The 27,814-nt window shown below is 39.3% G+C and overlaps 1 protein-coding gene across 1 annotated transcript in view; it reads right to left on the bottom strand.

The window, feature by feature from the left end:
* Nucleotides 1-27,814, bottom strand: part of FBN1 (fibrillin 1) — a 274,877-nt gene that overhangs the window by 75,808 nt on the left and 171,255 nt on the right. Inside the window, exons 19-34 of the mRNA XM_052647051.1 lie at nucleotides 26,802-26,927; nucleotides 26,198-26,317; nucleotides 25,867-26,004; nucleotides 24,985-25,035; nucleotides 22,979-23,104; nucleotides 21,001-21,228; nucleotides 19,106-19,231; nucleotides 18,857-18,985; nucleotides 17,945-18,070; nucleotides 17,717-17,842; nucleotides 15,305-15,427; nucleotides 14,045-14,170; nucleotides 11,735-11,860; nucleotides 3,139-3,261; nucleotides 2,863-2,985; nucleotides 1,284-1,409 (exon numbers count right to left, since the gene is read on the bottom strand). Coding sequence (XP_052503011.1) covers nucleotides 1,284-1,409; nucleotides 2,863-2,985; nucleotides 3,139-3,261; nucleotides 11,735-11,860; nucleotides 14,045-14,170; nucleotides 15,305-15,427; nucleotides 17,717-17,842; nucleotides 17,945-18,070; nucleotides 18,857-18,985; nucleotides 19,106-19,231; nucleotides 21,001-21,228; nucleotides 22,979-23,104; nucleotides 24,985-25,035; nucleotides 25,867-26,004; nucleotides 26,198-26,317; nucleotides 26,802-26,927 — 2,043 coding nt within the window. The remainder of the gene's footprint in view (nucleotides 1-1,283; nucleotides 1,410-2,862; nucleotides 2,986-3,138; nucleotides 3,262-11,734; nucleotides 11,861-14,044; nucleotides 14,171-15,304; nucleotides 15,428-17,716; nucleotides 17,843-17,944; nucleotides 18,071-18,856; nucleotides 18,986-19,105; nucleotides 19,232-21,000; nucleotides 21,229-22,978; nucleotides 23,105-24,984; nucleotides 25,036-25,866; nucleotides 26,005-26,197; nucleotides 26,318-26,801; nucleotides 26,928-27,814) is intronic.

Below are 27,814 nucleotides of genomic sequence, written 5' to 3'. Positions count from 1 at the left end.
TGCTTGTGCACACAGGCACATTTTCAGCCTTGAGACTGGCTTGTTAATAGCCATGAGCATTCTGCCAGTGATGATTTATATTAAGAACAAACAAACAAACAAAACCTTGCCTTATAGCATTAAGGGAAGCAAAACTTTCACTGTGCCTATTTCTGTTCCCAGAGGTGGCACAGTACCTGTTTTCCTTGGATGTTTGCAGTAAGAAAAGTAAACAAGGCATTAGGCACATGGTCAAGAGCATTATTAGTTTTTTGCCTCAGAGGAATTTTTTTTATCAAACTCTGCCTACTTCATATAAACTGTGTGAAGAACACCCAATGGTTTCATAACAAAGAAAAGTATTTACGTAGAACTACATGAGGGAATCAGTATACAGCTCATAGCTAAAGATTAATTTTGGAGTTAATGTCCTAGTAACAGGCAACAACTATTAGTTGAGACATTAATCAAGGTCTTGTTTAAACTTCTACTGTCAATCGTTATCATGCGTTTATTTCTACTGAAATCTTCTCAGTTTACTGTGGTCGCTAATTCTTCTCAATGAGGGATGATAATGTGCTTAGATTTGACAAGCGTGGGTAAAAGAGAAGAATCTTGTGTTTCCTGGTGGGATCCATCCTTAGGCAACAGATTCTCAGGACTCTTCCTGTCTGACCAGCACTTCTCAGAAAGACAGGGCCTTATGCTAAGAGACGTTGTGACATACGGTATTATCCCTAGGGACCCCTTACTGAATGGATTTGCAAAAGACTGTTCCATGTTATATGTATTAGATATTTAGAGACCATCTGAGACATACCCAGGACATTATTCTATAGACAAGACCATTCAGTCTGCTGGTATTTTAAAACCTTTATTTCTAGAAACCAAACCATAGCTGAGATTAAAAACTGTGTTCTCGTATTTAAAAAGAATCCTTCTCTATTAGGGCACCAGCACTTTGAGCTCTTTCCCCCAGCAATGAGGATGAATATGCTGCATTGAGTTGGTTATCCTCATTCTCCCTATGACTAAATGGGTGTGCTCTTGCAAACCACCTGGCCAAAGTTGGATGTGAAGAAGCTTAGGGCCAAGAAGCTGAGATTTTTCTCTGCACAAAGAGAAGTGGTCTGGCTGGACACCCAATCTCTACACAAACTGAACCAACACGTTAGATGGGAAGCCAAAACACACCTTGGTGTAAAAAACAACAACAAAAAAAACAGACAAAAACCACCAAGAACATTTAAATAATCTAATCTCATCCGGCCCACAAAGCCCAGGGCAGCATCCCCATCAGTTACCTTCACAGGCTTTCCCATCAGCACTGGGCACAAAGCCCATGTCACATTCACAGCGGTATCCTCCTGGGGCGTTAAGGCACTGGCCGTTGCCACACAGATTTAGATTCTCAGAGCACTCATCAAGATCTATAGCCAGAAAGAAACACAAGTTACTCTTTTTAGGAGCTTTCTGTTGCTCAGGTCTGAGAACTTTTATACTTGTGAACTTCCAGAAGGTACTAGTCACCATAATTTCTACTTGAAACATTGAAACTCACTTTTCTCTTTTGAATGTCAATATTAAATATGTAGTAAACATGGGGTTCAGAGACAGAATCCTGAATGCTAAGTTATCTCTAATGATGTAAAGTGGGTAATAAGTTAAAGGGATCATTCACATTCAGGCTTCTGCAAGCAGGATAGTCAACGTGAGGATATATCCATGGCAGGAAATAACATATCATGGTTTATGCCTGATTCTCAAAATCCAGGCTCAGATCAGATGGGCAGCAAAAGACCTAGAATAGCAGCTATTGAAGAGATCAAAAAGTCCTATCTACTTAATATCTTCTGAGTTTTGCTAATAATCACAGTCATTAAACATCAAACACACGAACCATACATGCCTGGTACATGAAACTTGGAGTATTTTCTAGAAAGCGATGGGAGGTTTGTGATGACAAAACTTTACTGGGTTAAGCAAAAACAATTTCAAATATGATGAAACTTTTAGTGAGTTAAAACAAAATCCAGGCAAATCACTTACTGGGCCTCAGCCTTTTTTATGTTTAAATGACTTCTTGTGAGCAGAGCGCTCAGGGTAAATTAATGCTTCAGGTCATATAAGCAGCTATGCTACCTAATGGCCAATGAGAAATACTCCTCAGTATCTTATTTAATGTCAGTGCCCTGAGTAAAAAATGCTGTCTGTATACATATGGTCATAAGTGTATCATCTCTTTATACAATGCTTCTAATCATATATATTTAAATATATGTGACAGTCCACATTAATTCTATGATGATGCATTAGCACTGACAAGAAGATGTCATTAATATGTTGTAAAACTGGAAGTGAATGAATTCCTTTCAAAGCAGTTATGAAATTCTTACTTATACCAATGTGGAATGATCACAATGATGGCTAGAGGGAAAAAAAAAATATATGCTGATAATCTACTCCAGAACATCTCATTTCTTTTCTTCACGTAGGTTCTTGCATCAAGTTCACTCTTGGGTTCAGTATTGAAAACAAGTCAGCAGTGAGACACAGGCACAAAATATCAAGGCTAAGGTTTACAAAAGGTAGCATGATTTGTTTTAAACTCATGACATCATCACATACAGTGACACATATATCTATCTAACTATCTAACTATATATATCTATGTAAATATATATTTAGTTTCTGAGATCTCCCTGATTGATTCAGCTACAAATTTCCATTCCACAGGAATGTCATTTCAAATAACTGTTTTCTGTTCCAAATTGTCTATAAATGACCCAGCCTTCAAAACACAAGTGACGGTCTGTCTTAAGGACATGGAGCACCTGGCTTTTCTGACTGCCCTTTACATAGCTGTTTCCAACATGAGCATACCTGTACAGGTGAAGCCATCGCCCGTGTACCCCTCCTTGCAGAGGCAGCGGTAGGAGCCCATGGTGTTCTTGCAGTCTGCATGTTGGCTGCACATGTGGGTTCCATTGGAGCATTCGTCCAGGTCTTAAGGAAAGAGGTGACATGTCATTACGAACACAAACTGTGACATTTAAAATCAATAATACACATGTTAAATTTTTCTTTACAGGACTGAGATTTTCATATTTATAATCCATGCAGTTCATAAGAAGCAATTTCTTTTTTTTTCCAACCCACCAGTGCACTTAATGCCATCTCCAATCCACCCGGGGCTACAGCTACATTTGAAGCTTCCTGCTGTGTTGGTACATACAGCGTGTCTGTCGCAGTTGTGCGCTCCAATTTCACATTCATTGATGTCTGGGAAAATAACCAGTGGGTTAAAAAGAAAAAAAAAGTTTAGCACAGATGCTAAATAACTCAGCAATATTCAAAAGTTGACTTGCTTTTACACTTCTGACAGTGTAACAGAGATCAATTCAGCACTGACGTTCACACTTTACTTAAAACAAATGATTTTAAGCTTCAAGATACAAAGAACAATATGATGCTACTTCTTATTGTTAACTTTAACTATTTTCCATTATTTTAAGTGTTCAGTTACCACAAAACAAAATGAAACCTCATTCCAGTTGAAGATCTCAAAAAAAAGAGTGAGCTGCCTAACATTCTATTAATGCTCATGGTCATATGTTTCTATTCCCAACATTTTCACTAAATTAACTATAGAGAAACGATGCACATTGCTTTTGTATCTTATATAGAAAAAGGAATACAATGTTGGCATGTTAGAAAATGTTTTCAATCCTATTCTATTAACTAAATATATTTAATGTTTAAAATGTAAAACATTGTACAATAGTGTAATCACACTTCACTTCTATAAATGTTTCACTTTAGGTATTGCTAATTCAAGCATTTATAGAGAATATCCCTGAAGGTAGTGTGTGAACCATCTTTTTTGAGTCCTAGCACTTTGGGACCCAAGTCTTCTTGAATATTTCTTGTAAAACTCAAATCAATTTAAAAGAGATTTTTCAGTAAAACAAGAACCAGTCTAAGGTCACATTGTTAAAAGACTCTAAATTCTCAAAAATTCTCCATTCTTAAAAATTCCATTTCCAAAGGTAATCAAGATAGATTCTGTAATACAGAAGTGTTATAGAAGAGAATATAAAGCATGAAGCAAAATATTTTTTGCTTCCTGTGATATTGTGATTTATAAGAAGAAATACGTATTAGGTCTTTATCCTGTTTCTGGCACAGAACTCCTAAAACCCTTGGAATTTCCTAAGTGCTAAGAGTGATAAAGGTGTCTTTTGTTATGTTAATGAGGCAACTTTTGGAAAGCACTTCAGGATGGGGCTGGTTGCCAAGAGAACCAATCTCTGATTCAGTTCAGTCGCTCAGTTACGTATGTCAGGCTCTTTGAGACCCCATGGACCGCAGCTCGCCAAGCTTCCCTGTCTATCACCAACTGCTCGAGCTTACTCAAACTCATGTCCATCGAGTTGGTGATGCCATCCAACCATCTCATCCTCTGTCATCCCCTTCTCCTCCCGCCTTCAGTCTTTCCCAGCATCAGGGTGTTTTCCAGTGAGTCAGCTCTTCACATCAGGTGGCCGAAGTATTGGAGTTTCAGCTTCAGCATCAGTCCTTCCAATGAATATTCAGCGTTTCCTTTAGGATTGACTGGGTTGATCTCCTTGCTGTCCAAGAGACTCTCAAGAGTCTTCTCCAGCACCACAGTTTGAAAACATCAATCCTTGGCACTCAGCCTTCTTTATGGTCCAGCTCTCCATGAACAGTATGGAAAGCCTCCTCCTGAGTTACACACTTTTAACGTGCTGTGCTTATGCTCAGTCACGTCCGACTCTTTGCAACCCCATGGACTGCAGCCTGCCACGGTCCTCTGTCCATGGAAGTTTCCAGGCAGGAACACTGGAGTGGGTTGCCATTTTCTACTCCAGGGGATCTTCCCCACCCAAGGACTGAACCTGCATCTCCTGCATTGGCGGGTGGATTCTTTACCACTAGCGCCATCTGGGAAACCCCTATACACTGTTATAGTAAATTGATAGATCAAATGAATAAACTGGTTTCCTGAGTTCTGTGAGGTACTCTAGCAAGTTAATCAAACCTAAGGAAGGAGCAATAGGAGCTTCTGATTTATAGCCAATTGGTCAGAAGCTCACGTAACAAACAACCAAGACTTGTAATTGGCATCTGAAGTGGGCATAATTGTATGGGACTGATCCCTTAACCTGTGGAATCTGACACTATCTCCAGGTAGATGGTTGTCAGAACTTGAGCTGAAAAGTAAGACAAGGAGTTGGTGATCGTAATTGGAACTGGTACCAGAATCTTATTTCCCAAAATTAATCCATTATATAATGAAAAACATTATAACCTCATAATCAACTTTTTCATTAACTAAGAACAAGAGCTCTTAGGTATGGATGGATACTATGACTCTATATGGAAACCAACATTTAACACAAAACTTAGATCAAGAAGGCAAATCTTGGCATATGAAATGTTGCAAGAATTTTCAGCAATCACTTGAATAGTGGCATAAAAAAAAAACTGGGCAAGCAACTAATGTTTACCCTTTTGTTTACTTAAGAAGCCCAATTAGATGGTTTGAAAGTGTTTGGAAGCATGCTATTTGCCAAATGCTTCATCTGCAGTTCTGAAATGGTCCTGAGATCGTTTGGCTTCTTTATGGCTTCTAGAGCAAACACAAAATACAATAATGCCATTTTTTCCTACAAAAATACTTTGCAGTATCACTAATAAGTGAAATGAAAACATGCCTGGAAGAATGTCCTGATAGTGACAATGTATTGTGTAGGTGAATTTTAAAGTAACCTTGGCAGCCACATGAACCAACGGAGTTATTAAGGCAGGTCAAGGGAGGCACATACCAGGCAGCTTTAAACTTATGACTGGGAGCTTTAACCAACTGACTAATTGAGCATGGCACATTCCAAGGAAATGAGGAGGAGGGCCAGCCGAAGGATAATAGTGGTAAATAAGCAGGGAATTCAAAAAAGTTACCCTGAACTCCAGGCTCCCAGGCAGGGCCACCGACACTTCCTTCTTCCTCAGATAATCACTCCCTTCAGGTCCTGCCTTAATGGCCCATCTTTATGTGTCCTGATCTCTGAGTTAGGCAGAAACAATGAATTTCCATTGCCTAAGAGTTGAAACCTCCAGACGTTTAAGAATCAAGGAATTTTCTAAGTGCAAAGAACTTAGGATATGACTTTCCTAATCCCCAATTTCTCAGAGGAGGAAACAGAGGTCCCCAAAGGCATGGGAACTTGCCAGGGCCCCAAGGTCAGTGAGAAGAGCCCGAAGCACCTGGGACTCAGTTTCCCATCCCCTGTTTGATGCTCTCTGTCTTCAGCCACGGCTGCCTTATATCAGGCTGACTTCTTCAGTCACATCAGTACTTTGTTCTAAGTCCTGATGAGAAGTCTGCTTTCAGATGTCTTGGTTGAGGATTAATAGACTTACAGAAATATTCACTCATCTTCTCTACTAAGTACAATTTTCAGAGATGATCCATAGCCTGTCAATATAATAATTCTGTTATCTTTTCCTTTTCAATTTTCTAATGACCAAAGATAATCTTTTCATGTGGGTTTTTTTTTTTACCTTCCATATTTAATCTCTATTAAGAAAATAACTACTTTATTTTTTTTAAAAAGGAGAGTCTCCCTTCTTTTTTTTTGTTTTTTACCATTAACAATATACAAACATAAATTTCTAATGCAAGAAAATATTTGCAGTTTCACCACAATGTTTTCAAGGCAAAAAGAAATTATGTTTGTAAGAGGAGGCCATGTATCGTGGGCTTTGGAATAAAAGGAGAGAGAGTAAGTCAGGAGGCCATATTCAATTTTCTATTTTGTGAATCTTAGCATAAGTCATTATCTCAATAGCTTACACTACCGGTTTACAACAAATGAATTAAAAAGACTTGGTCATAAAGTCTAAAGACATCACTGAATAAAAGTTTTCTGCATGTGTATGTATATGTGCGTGTACACACCAACTATTATTCATTAATTGCTTCCATGGAAGACTTGGGCCTAAGACTGTACTTCATTGTAAAAGCAAACAGAAGGGGAAACTGAGCCATACGGGGAAGAAGCAAACAAAAACACCATATTCAAACACTCTACTCTTCAATAATACGAAGGAAACAAAGCACACGCTTGCCAAGAACATCTCTTTCTGCACAAGTGTTCTCTTTCCCCCACAAGTTTGCTCCAGACAGAAAATTCCTTTTTAAGATTAAGCACAAGCCAAGAAAAGCAAAGAAATTCAAATTTAGGGCTGACACTGCAACCTCCTTCCCCCCACCAAAGCTCCCTCTCAGAGACTCCAAGGTCCCACTGGCGTGGCTCTTGTGAAGAGCAAGGGTGTAGTGTGGGCAGACCCCATGCCCAGGCTCGGGGTGGGCTCCACTTGAATCTGACACTAGAGAAAGAGCTTGTGCTCTGAGCTGCTCTGGCCCCCTTGGACAGCCATGTTGGGAGAGGTTGTGTCATCCACTCCAATGCTTGCCTTCCTGCCAGGTGGGGTCAGTCTCTGGGCATCGAGTCCAGCAGGGCTGGCATGCTGTGGAATCTCTATGGGGAGGCGGTGGGGAAGGGGACCTGAGAGTGAATGGAGAGGCCAAACGTGAAGGCTACTTGCATTTTTCAATTTGGACCCGCATTTGAGCCAAGATTATTTAACTGAACACCCACGGAGTTTTCACAGGCTACCAGCCAGTGGAGGACAATTAGCAGTGATAAGGAGCTGGAAGGAAATGAGCGCAAATTTTCACTGAGGGCTGGTGGTTTTGAAGTATATGATTCTCTTTCATGGACTACACCCACAGCAACATGTCTCCTATGTAAAGCAGAAAGACTGAAATGGAATTGCCCAGCAATCCCGCTATTAAAAAAATTTTTTTATTGGAGTATAGTTGATTTACAATATTGTATTAGTTTCAGGTGGATAGCAAAGTGAATCAATTACACATACACATATATCCACTCTTTTTTAAGATTCTTTTCTCCTATGGACCATTACAGAATATTGAATTACTCATGCTATTTTAACTGAAAACAATCCTGATTTTAATCACATCTGTAAAGCAACTATACTCCAATAAATAAAATAAAATAACTGATATTCAAAAAAAAAAAATCGTATGCTTTACTCACTGACTGAGTAAGCACGTGATAGGAGGTGGTTCGAACAGATTAGCATGAGAAAGCTAGGAGCCACCAAGAAACTCAGAAACTCAGTTTTCCTTCTTCCAAACTGTTGTCTGATCACAACTGTGTAGAATGAGAACCAGAAGAATCAGAATGAGAATCAGAATACACATTCCTTGTATGTGTGGACCACAGGAAAACCTGTAATCCAGCCCCTATAAAACAAGGATTGAAGAGCCACATTCTAGGTTATAAGAAAAAGTCTTTTCTCCTTTCATTAAATCGAATGTTCCCCTCAGCCTTATCCACAATTTGAACAAAGCTTAAGGAGCAAGAAGAAACCCTTAACATCTGTGTGGGCTGGGAATGTAAGTCAGTGGGTGGATTCTGAACACTGCTAAAGTGATTGGGGGGAAAAACATGTTTATTTGTTAAAATGGAAACAATCAGTAATGACAGGGGAGCTGAAATATTTAGACAAAGCTGTAATGGAACCCAGAGGACATTTTTAAAGTTCTCATGAAACAAAATTCCTCTCTATGAAATAGCATACATATTTTTATGACTCCTTTATAAGGTAATTCATTTAAAATATACATATACTTATTATACATGTACAGAAATATAAGTAGATATATTTCTTTTATCTATCATCAAAATATATTTCCAGGTTTGTTCTTCACTGGGCTTCTTATCCCATTAGGCAAGATACATATCTCTATTTACATTAGTTGCCTGGGACATTATAAACACTTTTCTTTAACGTACTATCACCAAGGTAACCTGATGGTATTCTAAGTTGTAAGTGACACTAATTTTAAACTAATAGCAGGCTAAAAGAGTCCCAGTTAGATGGGATTAAAAATAAAAAAACATTTTGGCTCAGATTTTTAAAAACTTGATTTTAAGTATACCAAACTTGCTGCCAATTCCTGTTTGTGTAAGTCATTTCCAATCCAATGTGATACCCTTGGTTGTTAATAGCAGGATTTACAGAGAACCTCTTTTTCTTCCTGCCCTAAGGCACCCTCTCCTCCATCCTCCACTGCAGGGCTTCTAACCCAAGGGGAACACTTGCATAACTATGGGGCACCCTGGTGATTTTCCCAAAGCTCCTGAACCAGTAAAAGAACTAGGAATAAAATTCAGAATTCTACTCCATTACATGAGAATATCATATGCCACGCTACTGTGATATCAAAAGGGCCATGAAATTCAATTATTCTCCCTACAGTACTAGCTGAATTTTATGCAGTTGAAAAATCATTATAGGCTATAATTTGAAGTGGGAAGGGGGATGCTGGCCCTTGGGGGAAGATACAGAATATTTCTTGGACTTCAAATCCATGTTTCTGTTTATGCGATTTACTAAAAGACTGCTGTTCTGAATGTAAAACTGGGGTCATCTCATTTAATGAGGAGTACACAGCTCTTGTAACTATAGCCTAGTGTCTGTATAAACTCAGTTACAAAAAACAAGCCTTTTAATATAGAGAGTAAGATTTTCCTTCTTTAAACTGATTTCAAGCATCTTAGTAAATAGTATCACAGAATTCTGCTAGACTAGAAGTTATGTTTTTAATTAAAATGGCCTCTAGACACTGCATCTATGTGACTCATTTTATAATGACAACAATAACTACTATTTACTAACCAGATATTATATGCCAAGCACTGTGCCAAGGACATTACATACATTATACCTTATTTACCTAAAATGGTATTAATGTTGCATGAAAATTTAAGCTTTCTTCATGGTAAGAGATCTAAAATAGTCAGCCTCTGCACGTGCCTCCTTAGCTGAAATTTAGAGTATGAAATTCTAGAGATCTTTTTCGTACAGAGAATGAAGACTGTCCCATTGGATTAACGTCTCCCTTCATAAGTATCATGGTTCTCTGGGTTGAATTTCAGTGAGTTCAACTTGGCCAAGCAACAGTATTAGCCTCTACTAGGTAAAATGAAATACACAACCGTCCTACCTTCCCTTGTGTTACTACCAGACCAACACCCCTTACCCTAGGTCTTAAATTGTTACTGAAAGCTAAAAATAAATCTTGAACCACACACAGGCTGATTTAAGCATCATTTGTACCCCAGGGAACACATGAGGACTAGGGATTTTAAACTCTGTGCCATGTAACAGAATGGAACCCTAGTCATGCTTCATATGAAGACTAATATATTGACATGAAAGCATTCTAACTACATGCTTCTTTTTATAACTTGGCTAAAATCTGTCATTTTTTGAATGAACAGCAATTTATTGGTGACATCTGTATATCTATATTTTTGAAATCGCATTATTGAACAGTTTAAAATGATAGCACATATATTGGAAACTTTCTTGAAAAAGATTGATATAACTAACATCAGTTAACATCACCAATCAGCAAGCATTTTAATGTTTAAGTCACAATGGCATACCAAACTGGCTTTTGAAATTAAAGTCTATTATTTGTAAAGAAATTATGCAGTTAACTAATTCAAGCCCACCATGGTCTCCATGATGTGTGGTTTTTCTATTTTATTTTAAAATGTATTTATTTGTGGCTGTGCTGGGTCTTCATTGGTGCACACCGGCTTTCTCTAGTTGCGAAGAGCAGGGACTCTAATTGAGGTGAGCAGGCTTCTCACTGCGGTGGCTTCTCTTGTTGCAGAGCACGGGTTCCAGGGCGCATGGGCTTCAGTAGTTGTGGTGCATGGGCTGAGTTGCCCCAAGGCATGTGGGATCTTCCTGGATCAGGGATTGAACCGGTGTCCCCTGCATTGCCAGGTGGATTCTTAACCACTGGACCACCAGGGAAGTTCCTTCATTGTGTCTTAAATTACGCTAAATCCCATAATCTGTTTTATTACTATAGGTGACTACAGTAAAACTTCGTTATTCCATGTACTACTCCATCATTGCCTCACGTTTGAAAATCGATTAACACTTAGAAGCAACATTATTAACTCAGAGTGACTTCCTCCATTTGATGTTTAATTGAATAATCTCCTACAAATATTGTGAAAAGACCTTCTTTTGTGCTATTAAACAAGCAAGAGTTATGGTTTAATTACCACTTCATGAGATCTACAGGAATCTATAGGGCAAAAGCAATTTAATGCATCAAAAGCACACTAATTTAAAAATAATTGAAGACTGATGAGAACTGATGAAATATATGAGTTGTAGGATGTGTTTCTTCAAAAAGTAATTTCACTTATAAAACATTAAAGAAAGAGTTGACAGTGGAGGCTATTGGGAAAAGTTGGCTTTAATAAAGAGAGATGAATGTTTAGTAATTATCATGTTAACTACTTTGACATAAAATGCTATTTTTAACCTCATAAAATGTTGATATTTATATAATTATTTATGGTGGCAATTTTTCTCATATGTCTTTTTTCTTAGGTAAAGGGGGAAAAAAAACCCCTCAGCTTAGAACCAATCTAAAATGTGACAAGTTTCAAAGAAGCGCAGGCTAAGTTAATGAAAAATGCAGTATAATGAAAAATGCTTTATAGTGCAATTAAAATATTAATAGTTTTTAAAACATATATTAATCTATAATTATGGTAGCAATCTCTTAACCACTAAAGGTTTTATTGTTCAGTTGGAAGAAACATACCTGTACAGCCTGTTTTTCCTTTTTTGCCTGAATAGCCCATATCACAGTGGCAGATGAATGAGCCTTTCGTGTTTTCACAGGTTCCACTTAGGCAGATATTTGGATTCAGATCACATTCATTGACATCTGTAAAGTACAGATATTATTAATACATGTAACCATTTGTTTGATATCACTGACAGATTCTCCCTGAGATAAAGCAACTATGACAAATAAATAGAAAAGATGAAATGTTTTCGTGCAAATAAAAGTATATTTACATAGCTCAACTACATAACAATTACATAGCTCAATGCTTTCTAACTGAAAGCATTTTCTAACTCAATGCTTCTAATTGAAGGCTAACCTTGCAGACTGGCTTCTTATCTGGACCACAAGAAGGAGGTCAAATAATCAAATAAACTGATTCACTCTAGGTCTGGTCCTCAATCAGAGCCTGTTTCTCTGACAGTCTGGAAAACTTTTTAAAATAGCACATTCTGTTGCAAGATGAAAATTTTAATGCTGACTGCATGATGCTAACATTTTAGTTCCATATTTTGAAAAAAAAGATAGATGAACTAATAGTCTAAAGGCAGATGGTTACAAACTCTACAACTTTCTCAATTAAAAATTATCTTTTTTTATGACATTCATTTCTTTACTTTGAATGACATGACTTTAATTTTGAGGACTTCACAAATATTTGGTAAGTATTTTCAAAAGATACAAATGTGATATAATTTAAATATTTATAATTCTAGGCTCTTGTTTCTGACCATGATGGAGTAATAGGAACCAAATTTACTTCTCATTTAAAATAAAAACAACAAAAAAGGACAATATAGACAACAAAGACAATGATCAATCAGAGAAAGAAACTAGGTGGATTCTACAAATGCCCCAGATTACTGTGCAGGAGTTTTAAAGCAATAGCACAGGGGAGGGTATGGCAGATGGAACCAGGAAATGTCCATGAGTTGGAGAGATGAAAGCGGAAGGCCAGGGTAGCCAGAGTTCATAGTGCCAAGTAAAGGACAGAAAAGAGATGTACACACATACACACACACAGAACTACAGTGATCTGTGGAGGGACCCAAACAATACCCAGATGAGTAGTGACCAGTATATTCATGTAAGGAAACTCTTAAATTTGGAGGAAGCATCATCCAAAAGAATTAGAGGGAATAATCATCAGAGTTCCCAGAAGGTGCAGAATTGTACTTGTTCTTACTGGCCAGACTGGAAAACCTCATCATCTAGAGGGAAGTGAATAGAGTATCCAGGAGGATCTTGCCTTGGCAATAGAGAAAATGAGCCCAACCCAACTGCTGCTTCAAAGCAAGACTTTGAAAGGACCTATCTGTTTCCAAATAATTTAACTATGTTCCAAAACAAAGCTCAGAAATTTTTCTAAGAATTCAAATACATTCAGGACCTAGTGAGGCAAAATTTACAATGTCTAGCATCCAATCCCTGGAGAAGGAAATGGAAACCCACTCCAGTATTCTTGCCTGGGAAATCCCATGGACAGAGGAGCCTGGGGGGCTACAGCTGCAGGCAATCTCAAAGAGCTGGACATGACTTAGGGACTAAACCACCACCAGCATCCAATCAAAAGTTAACAGGCATTCAACGACAGAGGAAAATATGGCCCATAATAAAAAGGAAAGTTGATTTATTGAAATGGACTAGAATTGTCATAGGTAACAGAATTAGTTGACAAGGACCTGAAAACTGTTATTGTAACTGTATTCCCTGCATTTAAAAAGCTAGAGAAATGATTGGGCATATTAAGTAGAGACATTGAAGATACCAGAAAAAGACCCAATCAAACTTTTAGAGGTAAAAACTACAATGTCTGAGATTAAAAATATAATGAATGGAATTAAAGGCAGATTAGATATTGCATTAAAAGGTCTGACAGATTTGAAGACAGTAATAGAAACCCTCCAAAACAATCAATTCTAGAATGTATTGCATTTTTGTTAGAAGTCAGTTTTGCTGCCTTGCAAACATTTGAAAAGCCAAACTCTAGGTAGAGCAAAAGGAGGGTTAAATGGCCAAAAATAATGCACAGACATAAAAGAAATGTCCCTCTGGAGTTGACCAAGTCTTAGCTCGGTCCATATAACATACTGACTAGAGCATCACAGCACAGTCACAAGAAAGATGCTTCTTGGAATGCTAACTTTGGAATACTATTAGTACTATGCTCTTAAATATTTTTACTTTTCCCATCAGATATATTCACTACTGAAACAAGTCTATGTAATACAATAGCACTTGTGAATAACCAGCAAATTGGAAAATCCTGTCTTCTTTGCTTACCTACACAAGTCTTCATGTCTTCAGATGCCATGAATCCATCATAACACAAGCACCTGTACTCTCCAGGTATGTTTGTACACTGACCGCCATCACAGATATTGGGGTTATCTTCACACTCATCAATGTCTGTGGAGAATAAAGCCAATGATGACATGTTGTTGATAAGGGTTCCATTCATCAGTGATGAAAAAGTTAACTGACCCAAGTCAAGTAAACTCAGCCTGCTTGCATAGGACTATTTGCTCTGAAATCCAAATAATGCTTTGCATAAATTATCCCATCAGGTTATCTTGGGTAAAACAAGAGAGAATCATTTTCAAGATCTACAGCATACAGTTCAGGATGGAGGGCCACATGCTCTTAAAAGACCATCATTTAATTAGCACTTTTATCTCTGATATAAACTTATCATTTGAAAGATCATCAATCTTATTTTTTTAACTTTCAAATTTAAAAGCCTAAGTCTCTTATTTGCTGTTTTATAGATATTTTAAGATAAAAAATAATGCTGAAAATAAGCCTATCTGCTTAGATGTACTTTTAGCATAATACCTATTTTCAAATTTTAATTTTTATAGCCAAATTTATACCTAGTGACTTTAAGGGAGATTTTACTAGGTCCAATAACATAACTGTGGTTCCTAAACCTAAGTTTTCTTCTTAACCTGAGCCAAAATGAAAACTTTTATTACCCACTTCATTTCCCATCTCTGACTACATGGCTCTTCTAGCCCAGGTGATACAGCAGGAAGTATAAATTATATCAGCAGTTCCCAAATTTTAGCATGCATCCAAAATCACTTGGAAGGCTTGAGAGAACAGATTACTGAGATCTACCCACAGGGGTTTCTGATTCAGTAGGTGTGGGTGCAGAGGGAGGGCTGAGACTTTGCATTTCTAACATATTCTTGGTGATGCTGATGTTGGTTCAGGGAACATACCCTGAGTAGCACTGAAATAGGCCATAAGATCAGATTCTTAAAATTCTAATCAATGAAGAAAATCTATTTTATATTGCACTTACTGAGCATGTGCCAGGGACTATGCTAAATGCTGTACATATTCTTCCATACAGGCAATCTGAACCCCATTTTGTAGATGAGGAATCAGATGTCAAGGATCTTCATCAAGGACAGACAGCTAAACCATGTGACAAAGCAAAGACTGGATTTCAGGACTGTATGACTCCAATGCCCAGGCCCTGAACCACTCCACGCAGGGACCTGTTATTGAGTTTCCAGGAAGCTAAAACCTACTTACCTGTGCAGGACCTCTGGTCAGGCATCAGTGCAAATCCTGGCTGACAGCTACATTCGTAGCTACCTTCAGAGTTTGTGCAGAAGGTCTCACAGCCACCGTTCATTATGCTGCATTCATCAATGTCTAAGAAAAAGGAAAATAATATTACCTTCCTCTATGTGATGATGGCCCATGTTTGAATTTCTCAGGTATGTATGAGTCAAGTAAAACAAAACAAAATACAAAATTATAAGAGCCTTCCAGGGCAACTGCAAGTCTCTGTATCATCTGGTTCCTTCAACAAATATTAACTGCACCCTTACTGTGTGCTAAAGAGTTCTAGAAAAACATCTACTTCTGCTTCATTGACTATGCCAAAGCCTTTGACTGTGTGGATCACAACAAACTGGGGAATTCTTAAAGAGATGGGAATACCAGACCACCTGACCTGCCTCCTGAGAAATCTGGATGCAATTGAAGAAGTAACAGTTAGAACTGGACATGGAACAACAGACTGGTTCCAAATTGGGAAAGGAGTACGTCAAGGCTGTATACTGTCACCATGCTTATTTAACTTATATGGATCATGTAAAATGCTGGGCTGGATGAAACATAAACTGGAATCAAGATTGCTGGGAGAAATATCAATAACCTCAGATAAGCAGATGACACCACCCTTATGGCAGAAAGTGAAGAACTACAGAGCCCCTTGGTGAAAGTGAAAGAGGAGAGAGAAAAAGTTGGCTTAAAACTCAACATTCAGAAAACTGAGATCATGGCATCCGGTCCCATCACTTCATGGCAAATAGATGGGGAAACAATGAAAACAGTGATAGACTTTATTTTCTTGGGCTCCAAAATCACTGCAGTTGGTGACTGCAGCCATGAAATTAAAAGACGCTTGCTCCTTGGAAGAAAAGCTATGACCAACCTAGATATTAAAAAGAAGAGACATTACTTTGCCAACAACGGAAAGCTACGGCTTTTCCAATAGTCATGTATGGATGTGAGAATTGAACTATAAAGAAAGCAGAGCACTGAAGAATTGATGCTTTTGAACTGTGGTGTTGGAGGACTCTTGAGAGTCCCTTGGACTGCAAGGAGATCCAACCAGTCCATCCTAAAGGAAATCAGTCCTGAATATTTGTTGGAAAGACTGATGCTGAAGCTGAAACTCCAATACTTTAGCCACCAGATTTGAAGAACTGACTCATTGGAAAAGACCCTGATGCTGGGAAAGATTGAAAGTGGGAGGAGAAGGGGATGATAGAGGATGAGATGGTTGGATGGCATCACTGACTTGATGGACATGAGTTTGAGTAAGCTCTGGGAGTTGGTGATGGATGGGGAAGCCTGGTGTGCTGCAGTCTATGGGGTTGAACTGAGCAACTGAACTGAAATGAACTGAACCACGTGCTAGAGATGAGACCCTAACAGTGAATGAGATGGACATACTTACTGCCTTTATAACACATACACCGTAGTTGGGGAGTTAGATGAATGATTAATGATACAATATATGGTGTGCCACAGGAACTGCAGAAGTACTGGGTACTAGAACACAGCTCAGTGACAACAATGGGCATGTGGGTGAAATTCTCTGGGTCACAGATTCTGTTACAAACTTGACGCTCAGTTTGGCTGAAGTTCCAATCCCCGTCAAAGGCCTGAGTTGGAGTTCTGAGTTGCTTAGGGCCATGCGTCAGAAGAATCTGGACTGATTTATGATTTTGGGTGGAAACCATGTGAGACTTGGCAGTTCCACAAGGGGTATACCCCAAAGCAGGCAGAAACTGGCAGTCTTCTACAAGGTTTCACTTTGACTCTGAGCACAATAAAGCCACAGGGCTTTCTGCGCCACTCTTCCCAGTGCAACTAAACCTCCCCAGGGCCAGCCACAAAGCAAAATGCCTGTCCCACAAAGCTCCATCTTTAAGGAGTGCCAGACCTGGCTTCTATTGCTCTGTGAGCTATAAACATACTATGGTCTTCTTCCCAATAATTATTCTTTGGAATCTGAGCTGCTCCAAACCACCTAAGGGCGGAGATCACACCCTGTGCCTTTTGTCTTTCTCCCAGCACTCATCAGACTGCACTTATTTCAGGCAGTCGGTAATCACTTGCTGATGTGCCTGGGTGTGCACATGCAGAAACAAAGCATATGCTACCGTTCACTAGTTAGATCAGCGTGGATCAAATGGTACTTGCTGGAGCTAAAACATTCTACAGTCTTCACTGAACTGGTTCTTTAAACAGATGACGGAGGCCAGATCCAAAGATCGCAAGCCACCGTGAGAAGACTTTTACTTCCAGGAAAACTGGAAACATTAAGTAAAAGCAACTAGTGATGGAGATGGAACTCAGAGAACATGGCTTGAGTGCTTTAGAGAGATACTAAAGAAAATAAGAAATAGCATAAGCTACGGAACTTACCAACACAAAACAGCCTGTCAGGGGTTGAGTGGTAGCCAGGGTTGCAGGCACACTGGTACTTTCCTATGAGGTTCACGCAGCGGCCATGGGGGCAGAGGTGTGCGCTCAACTCACACTCGTTGATGTCTGTTTAAAAATAAGAATAGCAAACATGCAGCCATCAGCCTCTGACTCTGACTAGGATGTGGGCCGAATGACCAGCCCCAGGTCAGTGGTCTTCCTCCTCACCTATACACGCTGAGATGTTGGGGGCCAGCTGATGGCCAGGGGGACATTCGCAGCGGTAACTTCCCTCAGTGTTCAGGCACACGCCTCCTCGGCACAACAGTGGATCTCTCTGACACTCGTCGATATCTGCAACACAGAAATGACCCCTGTTGATGATGTGGGAGGTATCCGGCCCCAGACTCCCATGACCTGGGCAGTGCATTCAGCCCAGGTGCTGGAAGTCCTGGCTGCTAGTGGCTCACAGGCTCCCTTCTTGGAGAACTGATACCCACCTCACTCAGAAATGACTGGGAGGTGAGAAATTATACCCCCTCCCATGCTGGGGGCTGCTCCTAGCTGAACTGACATGGGAGTATAAAATCTCAGCTTCCTGCCCTTGAGTTGGGACAACTCTTGGGTGCTGTTCACACTCCAAGGCCCTTGTGGGATCAGGTTAAAGCTAAAATCCAGCCTAACACTTTGCTTCTATTCCTCCCCTGCCCTAAGTGGCTTCCCTCCCTTTCTTACAGGTTTCTCCCAAGAACACTAAAAAAAAAAAATCCCCGTCTCAGGCCTATTGCTAGGGAACCTGATCTAATGCAACTATCTTAATCAATCTCCTTTTAGAGAAATGATGAATAGAAACTCTAGAATGTGACTCCTAAAACATAGCTTGTGTTTGAATTGTTCTTTCTCCCCCAGGGTGTCTATTCCAGGTCACTTCTCAGGGACCTACAGACCACCTACCAGCCCACGGCATGAATTCCCTCATTCCTTCTGTATGTCAGTCTTCCTTTGCCACAGACCAATGCCTGACTCACTGGTCAGGAGACCAGCGCACTGGGGGAGCAAGGAGAACCCACACAGGCGATGAGTCACCCAAGCGTCTTGGCTTGTTTCTTCCCTGGGCTGATCCAATGGTCACGCACTCACCCATGCAGTTCTTCATCATCATGAATCCACTTTCATAGCCTTCATCGCACTTGCACTCAAAGTCCCCGGGGGTGTTCACACACTGGCCTCGGCCACAGAGGTCAGGGGATATGCGGCATTCGTCGATGTCTGCGCAAAAGTGGTAAGTAGGCGGCAGGTGAGCATCAGAACAGCTTTACTCCTTGAGGCCACATGTTAAAGACTAAGAGTGCCCATGGGTGTCCCTCCAGGGTGAGCCCCTTCACTGACCTGTGCAGTTCCTTTCTTCAGAATCCAGAGCAAAGCCGCTATCACACCTGCACTTGAAGCTGCCAATGGTGTTCCTGCACTTGCCGTGGGTGCACAGGTTGGGAATCATCTTACACTCGTTGATATCTTCAAGAAAAATTAAGTGTGGGACAAATCCATAAGTGATCCATCAGGAGGAATCCATACCCCATGTGAAACCCAGGGAGACACAAGGGCTTGATTTAAGGTCTTGGTCATACGCTTTAAAAAAATGTGATGACTATCAGAAATAGGACTTTGTAAACAGTTTTAGACTTCTAAACGTCTCCATTTTAGAAAGTATTATTAAAGAAGTAAAGAGCGGGTTTATTTGGCCTTCTAAAGCCCAGAACACTATCTGATACATACCAAACACTGAACTATTTGCTGAATGGATGAATAAAAATTCTAAAGTCTATAGTCTAGTGGCTATATGTAAAGTAAATTCTAGTGTCTATATGTAAAGCATGTAAAAGATTTTCAAATAGACTGTCCTATAGCAACCAAATTGAGTATGTAGTGGAACGAGACATTCATTTATGCTTCCTGACACTTTTATACCTAAAAATAAGTTCAAAAGAGATGTCATTTATAATTTAAATTATTTATAAATGCTGTATACTATTTAAAACACATTCTAAATAAGGAGTACTGATTTAAAATATTTTCTCAATTAACATGAAGGTTTCATCAATACAATTAAAGTGTATAAGCATTTCTTATGTATGTGGGGACTGCACTTGTAACATGTGATTTGAGTTTCCCTTTATAGGGGTCTTTCTTAAGCAAGACCTAGAGCTTAAGATATGAAGTTCATTTCTACCAAATGTTATGAGACACAGAACTGGCAGATTAAATCTCAGGAACATCTAGTCCCTCTCTGGCAATGGACCACCACAACCTTTGAATTCAAATCACCTAAGTTTCTCTGAATTTTCTTGAGAGACATGTAAGAAGGCCACCTAGAAACTGTCTCTCTAGATGGTACAACTTTATCTCTAGGACTTCGTGAACCAAATGCTCAGTAGGAAAAAAGTCTACACTTTTTAATTACGGATGATAATATTTATATACTCACTTCCCATTTTTGTAAGTTCATTTAATTGTGAAGCATAACAAGTAGGCTCAGACACAATGGGAAAGTGACTTAAAATTCTACACTGGGAGCTAAAGTTGGGCATCCCTGAATAACTGGAATATTGAGTAACCAATTATGCTTTTTCCACATGCTGAAGTAAACATGTTCTTGTATCATGGTGCATAAAATGGTAACTCAACTTTGGAATCAGATTAAATCTGTGACTTCTTTTTTTTTTTAACATGAGTTTTATGTTTAGCAAAAGAAGATAAAATTTGAAATATCTTAAGTCACTTGAGTGTGTTTGCTACAGGAATGAATTTCAGTGCATTTGGACAAGGAGGACCTGCCATTGGGTTTCTCACACCATTATCTATACTCAGGTGGACCACAGTGACATGAATACCTCAAATGAATACTGCAAATACATGAACCACAGATGACAAGATAAAGGTCATCTCTAGGGCCTCAGCAGATGGCATAAACATTTCCCAAGATTTTTCTTTCATTTATGCTTAGCTTTAGGATAATATCAAAATCTACTATAATACTTAATAGTGACTAGATGGGAGAGGAAAGTGACCATAGGAAGCCCTGAGATGTAGAAAAAGAAATTTCGTAATGGAGTGAATATTTTGCCATATAAAATTCAGAAAGCAAAGAAGGCATCCTAAGATGATGATCCAGGGATGACCACATTGATGATATTTACTGTAATTCTGCTGGCAGAACTCTGCACTCCTGAAAAGGCATCCTATTGACCTAAAAGAAGAGCAATCAACCACTGAAACCACTGTACCTTTGAAAAACCGTTTGCCATTTGTAATTTCTTTTGTGGCGAATCCGGGTCCTCTGGGACAGAGCTCCTCGTACTCAGGTGTGTTTCTCATGGGACACTCCTCACACTCCTCGGTGCCCCAGGCTGCCCCGACCGAGCAGCAGCAGGCGTCCATGCGGTGGCGCCCAGCCACGGGCAGAGTGCACTCCTCATCCTCGTACCTCAGGAAGCAGGTCTCCAGGCGGATATCTGCCCGAGGGAGCAAACAGAGGCAGGCTGAGGAGAGCTACTCTGTTTTCATTGCCTCAAACAGCCAGCGTTGTGTTAGGCCAAGTGGAATACACACAGTAATTTACTATAAACTGATTGACTAAAACTCATTTTTTTCTCCTCAAAGGCTTTGTGGTGGGTTTTCCTGCTTCATAAAGGCTTGCTGGCAGCTCATATTTTTTTGCATCTCCTCTTGTGGCAAGAATCCTTTCAATGTTAGGCATTTTCTGATAATTCCCCAGAAGCAGCAGTGTTCACAGAAATCCTGCAATGCTCTTTTGGGAAATGTATTTCTCATTATCCAACCAGGCTGATTACCAATGCATGTACTCTATGATGTCTTGACATCGCTCTAGCTGAAAGCCAACTGCAGTCTTTATTGTTGGAAAACATCTCAGCTGGCTCCAGCACCCTTTCCTCAGATCCACTTCATTTTTGGAGAGGTAGAATGGTGAACTCTGAAATGAGGACTGCCTTCCTTGTGATTAGAGAGGGAAAACAGCAAAGAAGAGCCATTGACTCCTCTTTTCAAGTATTTCTTTCACCTCAACATGTGGTTATGTGCACATTCTTCTGTGTACATGTGGGAATGTGGGCTTCCTTTAATGCTAGAAAGCTATGGAAGCCTTCTGTGAAATTCCACATTTGGGTTGTCTCTTTTAAAATGGTTAATTTCAAAATGAATCCTGGACTAAACACTGAAGCATCTTTCAACTTAAGAACCTGGAAAAAGGTTCTCATTAAACGCCAAATCCTCCTAAACAAAGAAGCAAAGGCTCAAAATGGGATTAACTGACATCCATAGTTATAAATTCCAGCTTTTATATTCTGCATTGCTTACATTATAAACCATAAAGTTTCACATTTAAAGGGTGATTAATCCTAATTCATAAAGGAGCGATATCTTTTAAATGCATGCCACTCTTTCAATGACCTACAGTGGCCTTTCACTAAAGATGCTCTTCAGGGTCACACAGTTTCAGATCCACAATGTGGCTGAGCATCATTTCCAGAGTCATGGACTCCAAACCCAGTGATCCAAAGGATGTTATTCCTGGGAGTCAGAAGCCGTAACAGTAACACCAGAAAAAGCCCAAGACCCCACATGCATGACTGCAGGATCTCAAATCTGCCGCCACTGAGTCCACAGGGCAGGTTTCTAAAAATCAAAGTTTTGTGTCCAGTCTCTTCCACATCATTGTCACTTGGGTTCTAGCAGTTGTCATGGAGAGTCACACCATGGCTGATGGAGACAACAGCCCTCGTTCCCTCAGGTTCACTACTCAGGCTGTTACAGTCTTTACTGCTGATACCCACAGGAGTTTCCTGAAAAGCCCTGTCTTTCTGGCTAATGGCAGGCCTGCCTAGCAGGCTGAGGCTACAGTTTCCGATTAAGCAAAAATGTTCTCCTTACTGATCACCTAGAATTCTACATCCATGGCATATGGAGGACAGATTTAAGAGCTCTAGAATAATATTTGTGATGGTAGCAGTTTAATAAATAATTACATATCTTTAAAGAACTGTCAGGTTCCCTACTCTTTATAAGGAATAAAGAGCTGAGTCAGGAAGGCTATTTGCCAAGGAAACCACTATGAATGCTAATAGAAATGCTGAATTTGGGATGTGTGTGTGTCTGTACTTGGAACTGAATATTCAGCTCTCTCTTCTGAGTTCTGAATAATTGTTAAGAAATGTTCATTAGAAAAGTAATGAGCTCAGTATTTACCTAGGCAAATCCTCCCTGTGGCATCCAAAGTCATCCCACTGGGACACTGACACTTAAATGATCCCTTGGAGTTAACACACAAGCCATTCTTGCAGACTCCTGGGAACACTTCACATTCATCTATATCTATGAAGAAAAAAAGAGAGCATGAAGTTAATACATCTGCGTAGCACAATTCTACTTTATTCCATTCAGGGAGTCATATTCCCACAACTGAAAAGGCCATTTTGAACTTAGTAAGTAGAAAACTAGTTTGCTTCTAAATAATTCATATAGAATTTCTAGGATGTTTAAAAAGCAACCAGATAGAGCTCATCCACTAACAAAGATATTATTGCTTCTCTATCAGTCCCAGAGAGTAATTTTTGAGTTAAAGACAGGGAGTTTGTGGGAGTTCTTAGGGACAAGTTTGGGTACTACAGACATCTCAGGTAAGGCTCCCAAGTGCAAGAAAGTGAAAGTGTTAGTCACCCAGTCATGTCTGATTCTTTGTGATCCCATGGCTATAGGCTGCTGGGTCCCCTTGTCCATGGGATTTCCCAGGAAAGAATACAGAACTGGGTAGCCATTCCCTTCTCAAGGGGATCTTCCCAACCCAGGCACTGAACCCAGGTCTCCTGCATTGCAGGCAGATTCTTTACCATCTGAACTACCAGGGAAGTGCTAAGGCTCCCAGGAGCCATTTAATTAGCTTTACTAGACCAGATGGCTGGAATTAAGAAAAGAAACAGAAGTCTGATCTTTCAAATTAGCAAAGAAGAACTAGCTTGAAGATAAGCACAGAAAAAAATCCACCACTGGGGAATATGTGCGGCCAATCAAGAGTCTCCTTTGAGAGGTGCTGAGATGTCCCAAGAAAGTGTGTATCTAGTTCTAACTCAGCAATGGTCTCGAGCTATCCTGTCAAAGCCTTGGTGGTTCCAGCTTGGGTTGAAGAGAGCTGGAAGATGCTCATGTTCATTCGTTTATCATTCACTGCATCTGTCTCAAACATATTAGCCCTTCCCAGTTTGCTTAAGGGAGAGCATTGTGTTCTCTGCACTGTTTTTGGAAAAATACTCACCATCAAGTTAACCCAAAGAAAGGCACTTACTTGCTAATGCCAAAAAGGGGGAGCACTAGTCAAGAAACTCACACACACTCTGTCTCTATTTAGAAGAAATAACTTTCCAAGCCAGGGATGTTGAAAAAAAAAATTCTAAATCTTTCCTTATAAGAGAAATAAATGGGGAGGGGGAAATTTACCTTTTTGGGGCTGTTTTGCTCTGGGGCCACTTGTATACAAAAATATGCTGCTGAGGTCAGATAAGTTATTAACAGTGGGTCTGGACCAGAGAGAGGCCAAAGGATTCAGTCATCATTTGGAAAGCAAGCTCTTGGGTGGGGGTTGTAGTGTTCCTCTTTATTTTAGCAGGGAAAAAAAGTTCATTTCATTCCACATATGGGACTAATTGCTGTTTTTAAAATTTTTCAGCTGCTGTGTCATGTCAGGTTGTGTTAGTCACCCTGACCTATGTCTGTCTACCCAGGACTCCATGAGAAAAGAAAAATCACAGGAAAGTAGAAAGAATCCATGTAGACTCTCAAAAATGAGGCAATAGAGGTGTGTCTTTCTCATCATACATAACCATGAAACAAACAACAATAACAACAAAAGAATCCAGGACAAAATCAAGAGAAATGCAAGTTTTACAGCCTCATCACAAACTTCCTTTTTTTTCTTCCCTATAGATAACATTTTGAAATTGTAGTCACTCGAAACCATGGTCAGCCTAAATCATTTTCAAGACACTCTGCCCTTTGGCCATAGAGCTCTGACACTGGCAAGAGCACCCGTGCTTGTGAAATTCATGTCTGTTACAGGTTCGGCAGTTCTCATTATTTTTTTTCCCTTGCTACATATTTCTCACTGGGAAGTTACATGACAGCTTTATGCAGTCCAAGTTAATTCAAGCATTCTTCTTCATGCATGCAGACATTTATGATTTATAAATAATCATAAATACCTTCACACTGTGTTCCTTTAATTCTTGAATAGCCTTTCCCACATATGGGATCTGTATCAAAAAAACAAACAAAAAGCAAAAAACAAATCTGAGATAACAATATCCAGACTTTATGAGACAATATTAGAAACATGACAGAGGCCCTTTAACATGGAATTGATTTTATTGCTATGAATAATTCTGAGGCAACAAAGTGTCACTGAGATTGTATAGGTGAGGGAGAAGAATGAAATGTCTCCTTGAGTAAAGCTCAGTCCATCTGTGAGATTCTGAAAGACTCAAAGATACCCTAAAGATCACACTATGGTGATGACTAAGAAGGAAACTGACTCAATTTCCCTCTTGCTGTGACCCCCTAAAACATGAATCATACTATAGGATTACTGTAACATAAATGCGGAAAACAAAGTCTAGAACTGGCAGGTCTCACGCCCTGCAGCAGTCACACTATTATCAGTTCACACATTTATATATCCAAACACTGAATCAACAGAATCATTAGCAAGGATCTCAAACCTCAGTTTTGCAATAACTTTAGTCGTGAACTCTGGTTCCTTTACATCAATATTTTTTGGGGGAAGAAAACCTGTGCCTGTAAAAAGCTCAGGACCCTTAATCATGAAGTTCCGAAGAGAGCCAATAAGAACTGCTGATCTGGGAAAGCCACACCAGACAACTACACTACAGTGTGGTGATAGAAAAGAATAACCAAATCACATACAATCATTGCCCGTGACACTTCTCTTAATTTCCTACACAGCAACATGTTTCACTGAGGTCATCAGAACGAAATCTTCTATAATTCCCACGTGAACTTAAATGAACAAAGTTCCAAGTAAAATGCCCAGTGAGCAGAGGAGCCACAGCAGCCGCTTCTCTTACCGACTTGGCAGGGGGTGCACGGGCTCCCCCAGGCAGCACCGAGGGATGAACAGCACTGGGACTTTAATGTGGCTCCATTGATGTTGATCTCACACCGCCCATCGATGACAGTCTGCCAGCAAGTGCCCTTGATGGTTTCTGTAGGGGCAGGGGAGTGATGATATTTAATAGACAATTAACAGAATCTATCTCAAAAATTCAAAAATGTACATTGGGATAATGATAGTTTAAAATTTTGTTTTTCCATACCGAAACCCTTTCACAATAAAAGTGGACATTAAATACAGCAGCATTGATAACACAGGAAAATCATTCTTGGAAAGATAAATACCTATGCAGATGGTTTTTGTTGGATCCAAAGTACTTTCAGAAGAACATTCACAAATGAAAGAGCCTGGACTGTTCTTGCAGACTCCATTGATGCAAGGACTGGATTCACATTCATCGATGTCTGAAACAAAAATAGGTCTACATTACTGCCAAAAACTAGTCTTGGGCACGAACGAATCTTTAAACTTTGGTCTCAACTGCTACCACATATTCTTCATTAGATAATAAAGCTGGTCTAGATAGATTTTTTTCCCTAGACTAGATGGAATGCCAAAAATAATCATTGAGCACGTCTCTATGTTCAGCACATGGCTGAATCTTTTTAATTCAGAAAATCTGGAGCAAATGTAAGCATGATTTCTGAATTAACTCAAATAGCATATATCTAATATTTTCTTAATCTAGTAAATGTTGGCAAATAAAATACCAAATGCAGGAAAATATAAAATGGATACTCTTAAATAGCATTTGAATGTGAAACAAATGGTGACTAAAAGGCCAATTGCAGATAAGTATTATCAGCAGCTTAATTTATCTTTGTGCTTCTCCAGTGGAGCTCCAAAAGGCAACAAAGTACATGGTATAAGAACAAACACTATTCCTACCTTCACAGGTTTTCAGTTCAGGTTTGTATATAAATCCCTTGGGGCAGGTACAGACAAAACTTCCAGGAGTATTTCTACACTGTCCATTGTCACAAAGCAGACTATTCAATACACATTCATTAATATCTGGAAAATAAAGAAAACATAAACTTTTAAAAGATCTTATCCTTCGCATGCAATTTCTTTGCTTTTTATATGTTTTTAAGGTCATAATGATATGATTAATTCAAGGAAGAAGCAAAACTCCTATACCATTGGTTTTTGCCAAAATTACCTAGTTTTAGAAAATAGGTGACTGATCTGATTATTTTTACTAGGCATCTACAAAGTCTAGAATCACCAGACCATTTAATTCACTTCTTTGGCAGGAAAAAAAAAAACACTTAGATTTGCTGAAAATTATTATTTATCGGGTTGGACAAAATGTTTGTTTTTTTTCTATTTCTTTGCCATAAGATTGTACAGGAAAACCTGAATGAACTTTTTGGCCAACCCAATATATAATTGTTTCATTGTGCCAAAGTTAAAAGGACTAATCCCACTGTTTTTAGGAACTGACTAAATATTTAGAAAGTATGGTCCATCTTTAATAAGTATGAGTTCCAGGATGGGTGTTTCTTCTTCAGAATAATTTAAGTGGTCTCCAGTTATGTTTATAAAGTATGAAGCAAGCTGTAGAGTTTAAAATTGCCATGAAGAATGTAGACTAGAGATTCCGAGAGCCGAGTAATAGGCCTGTCTGATAAAAAATCAAGCTTTTGCTATGTATTACTTAGATAATTGAGGAAGTGTGGAACTTAAACAGTCTGCTATACCACACTGAGCTAAACTACATCATGCAGCCCACAAAGCAGGCTACACATTCACAAGGAATTTTTACACACCGAGTGATTCTGCTTAGATTATCATCTGACAAGCTAGTGGTCCTTACATAAAGTATACACAAATTCAGTACTGGGTTCACATCAGTAAATATACTTCAATCAGCAACTTACAGTGATCCCTTGGTATCT

Source organism: Budorcas taxicolor, chromosome 10, assembly GCF_023091745.1.
Source record: "Budorcas taxicolor isolate Tak-1 chromosome 10, Takin1.1, whole genome shotgun sequence".
NCBI lineage: Eukaryota > Metazoa > Chordata > Mammalia > Artiodactyla > Bovidae > Budorcas > Budorcas taxicolor.
The sequence above is the reverse complement of the archived record's forward strand: the minus strand, read 5'-3'. Positions and strand labels throughout refer to the sequence as shown.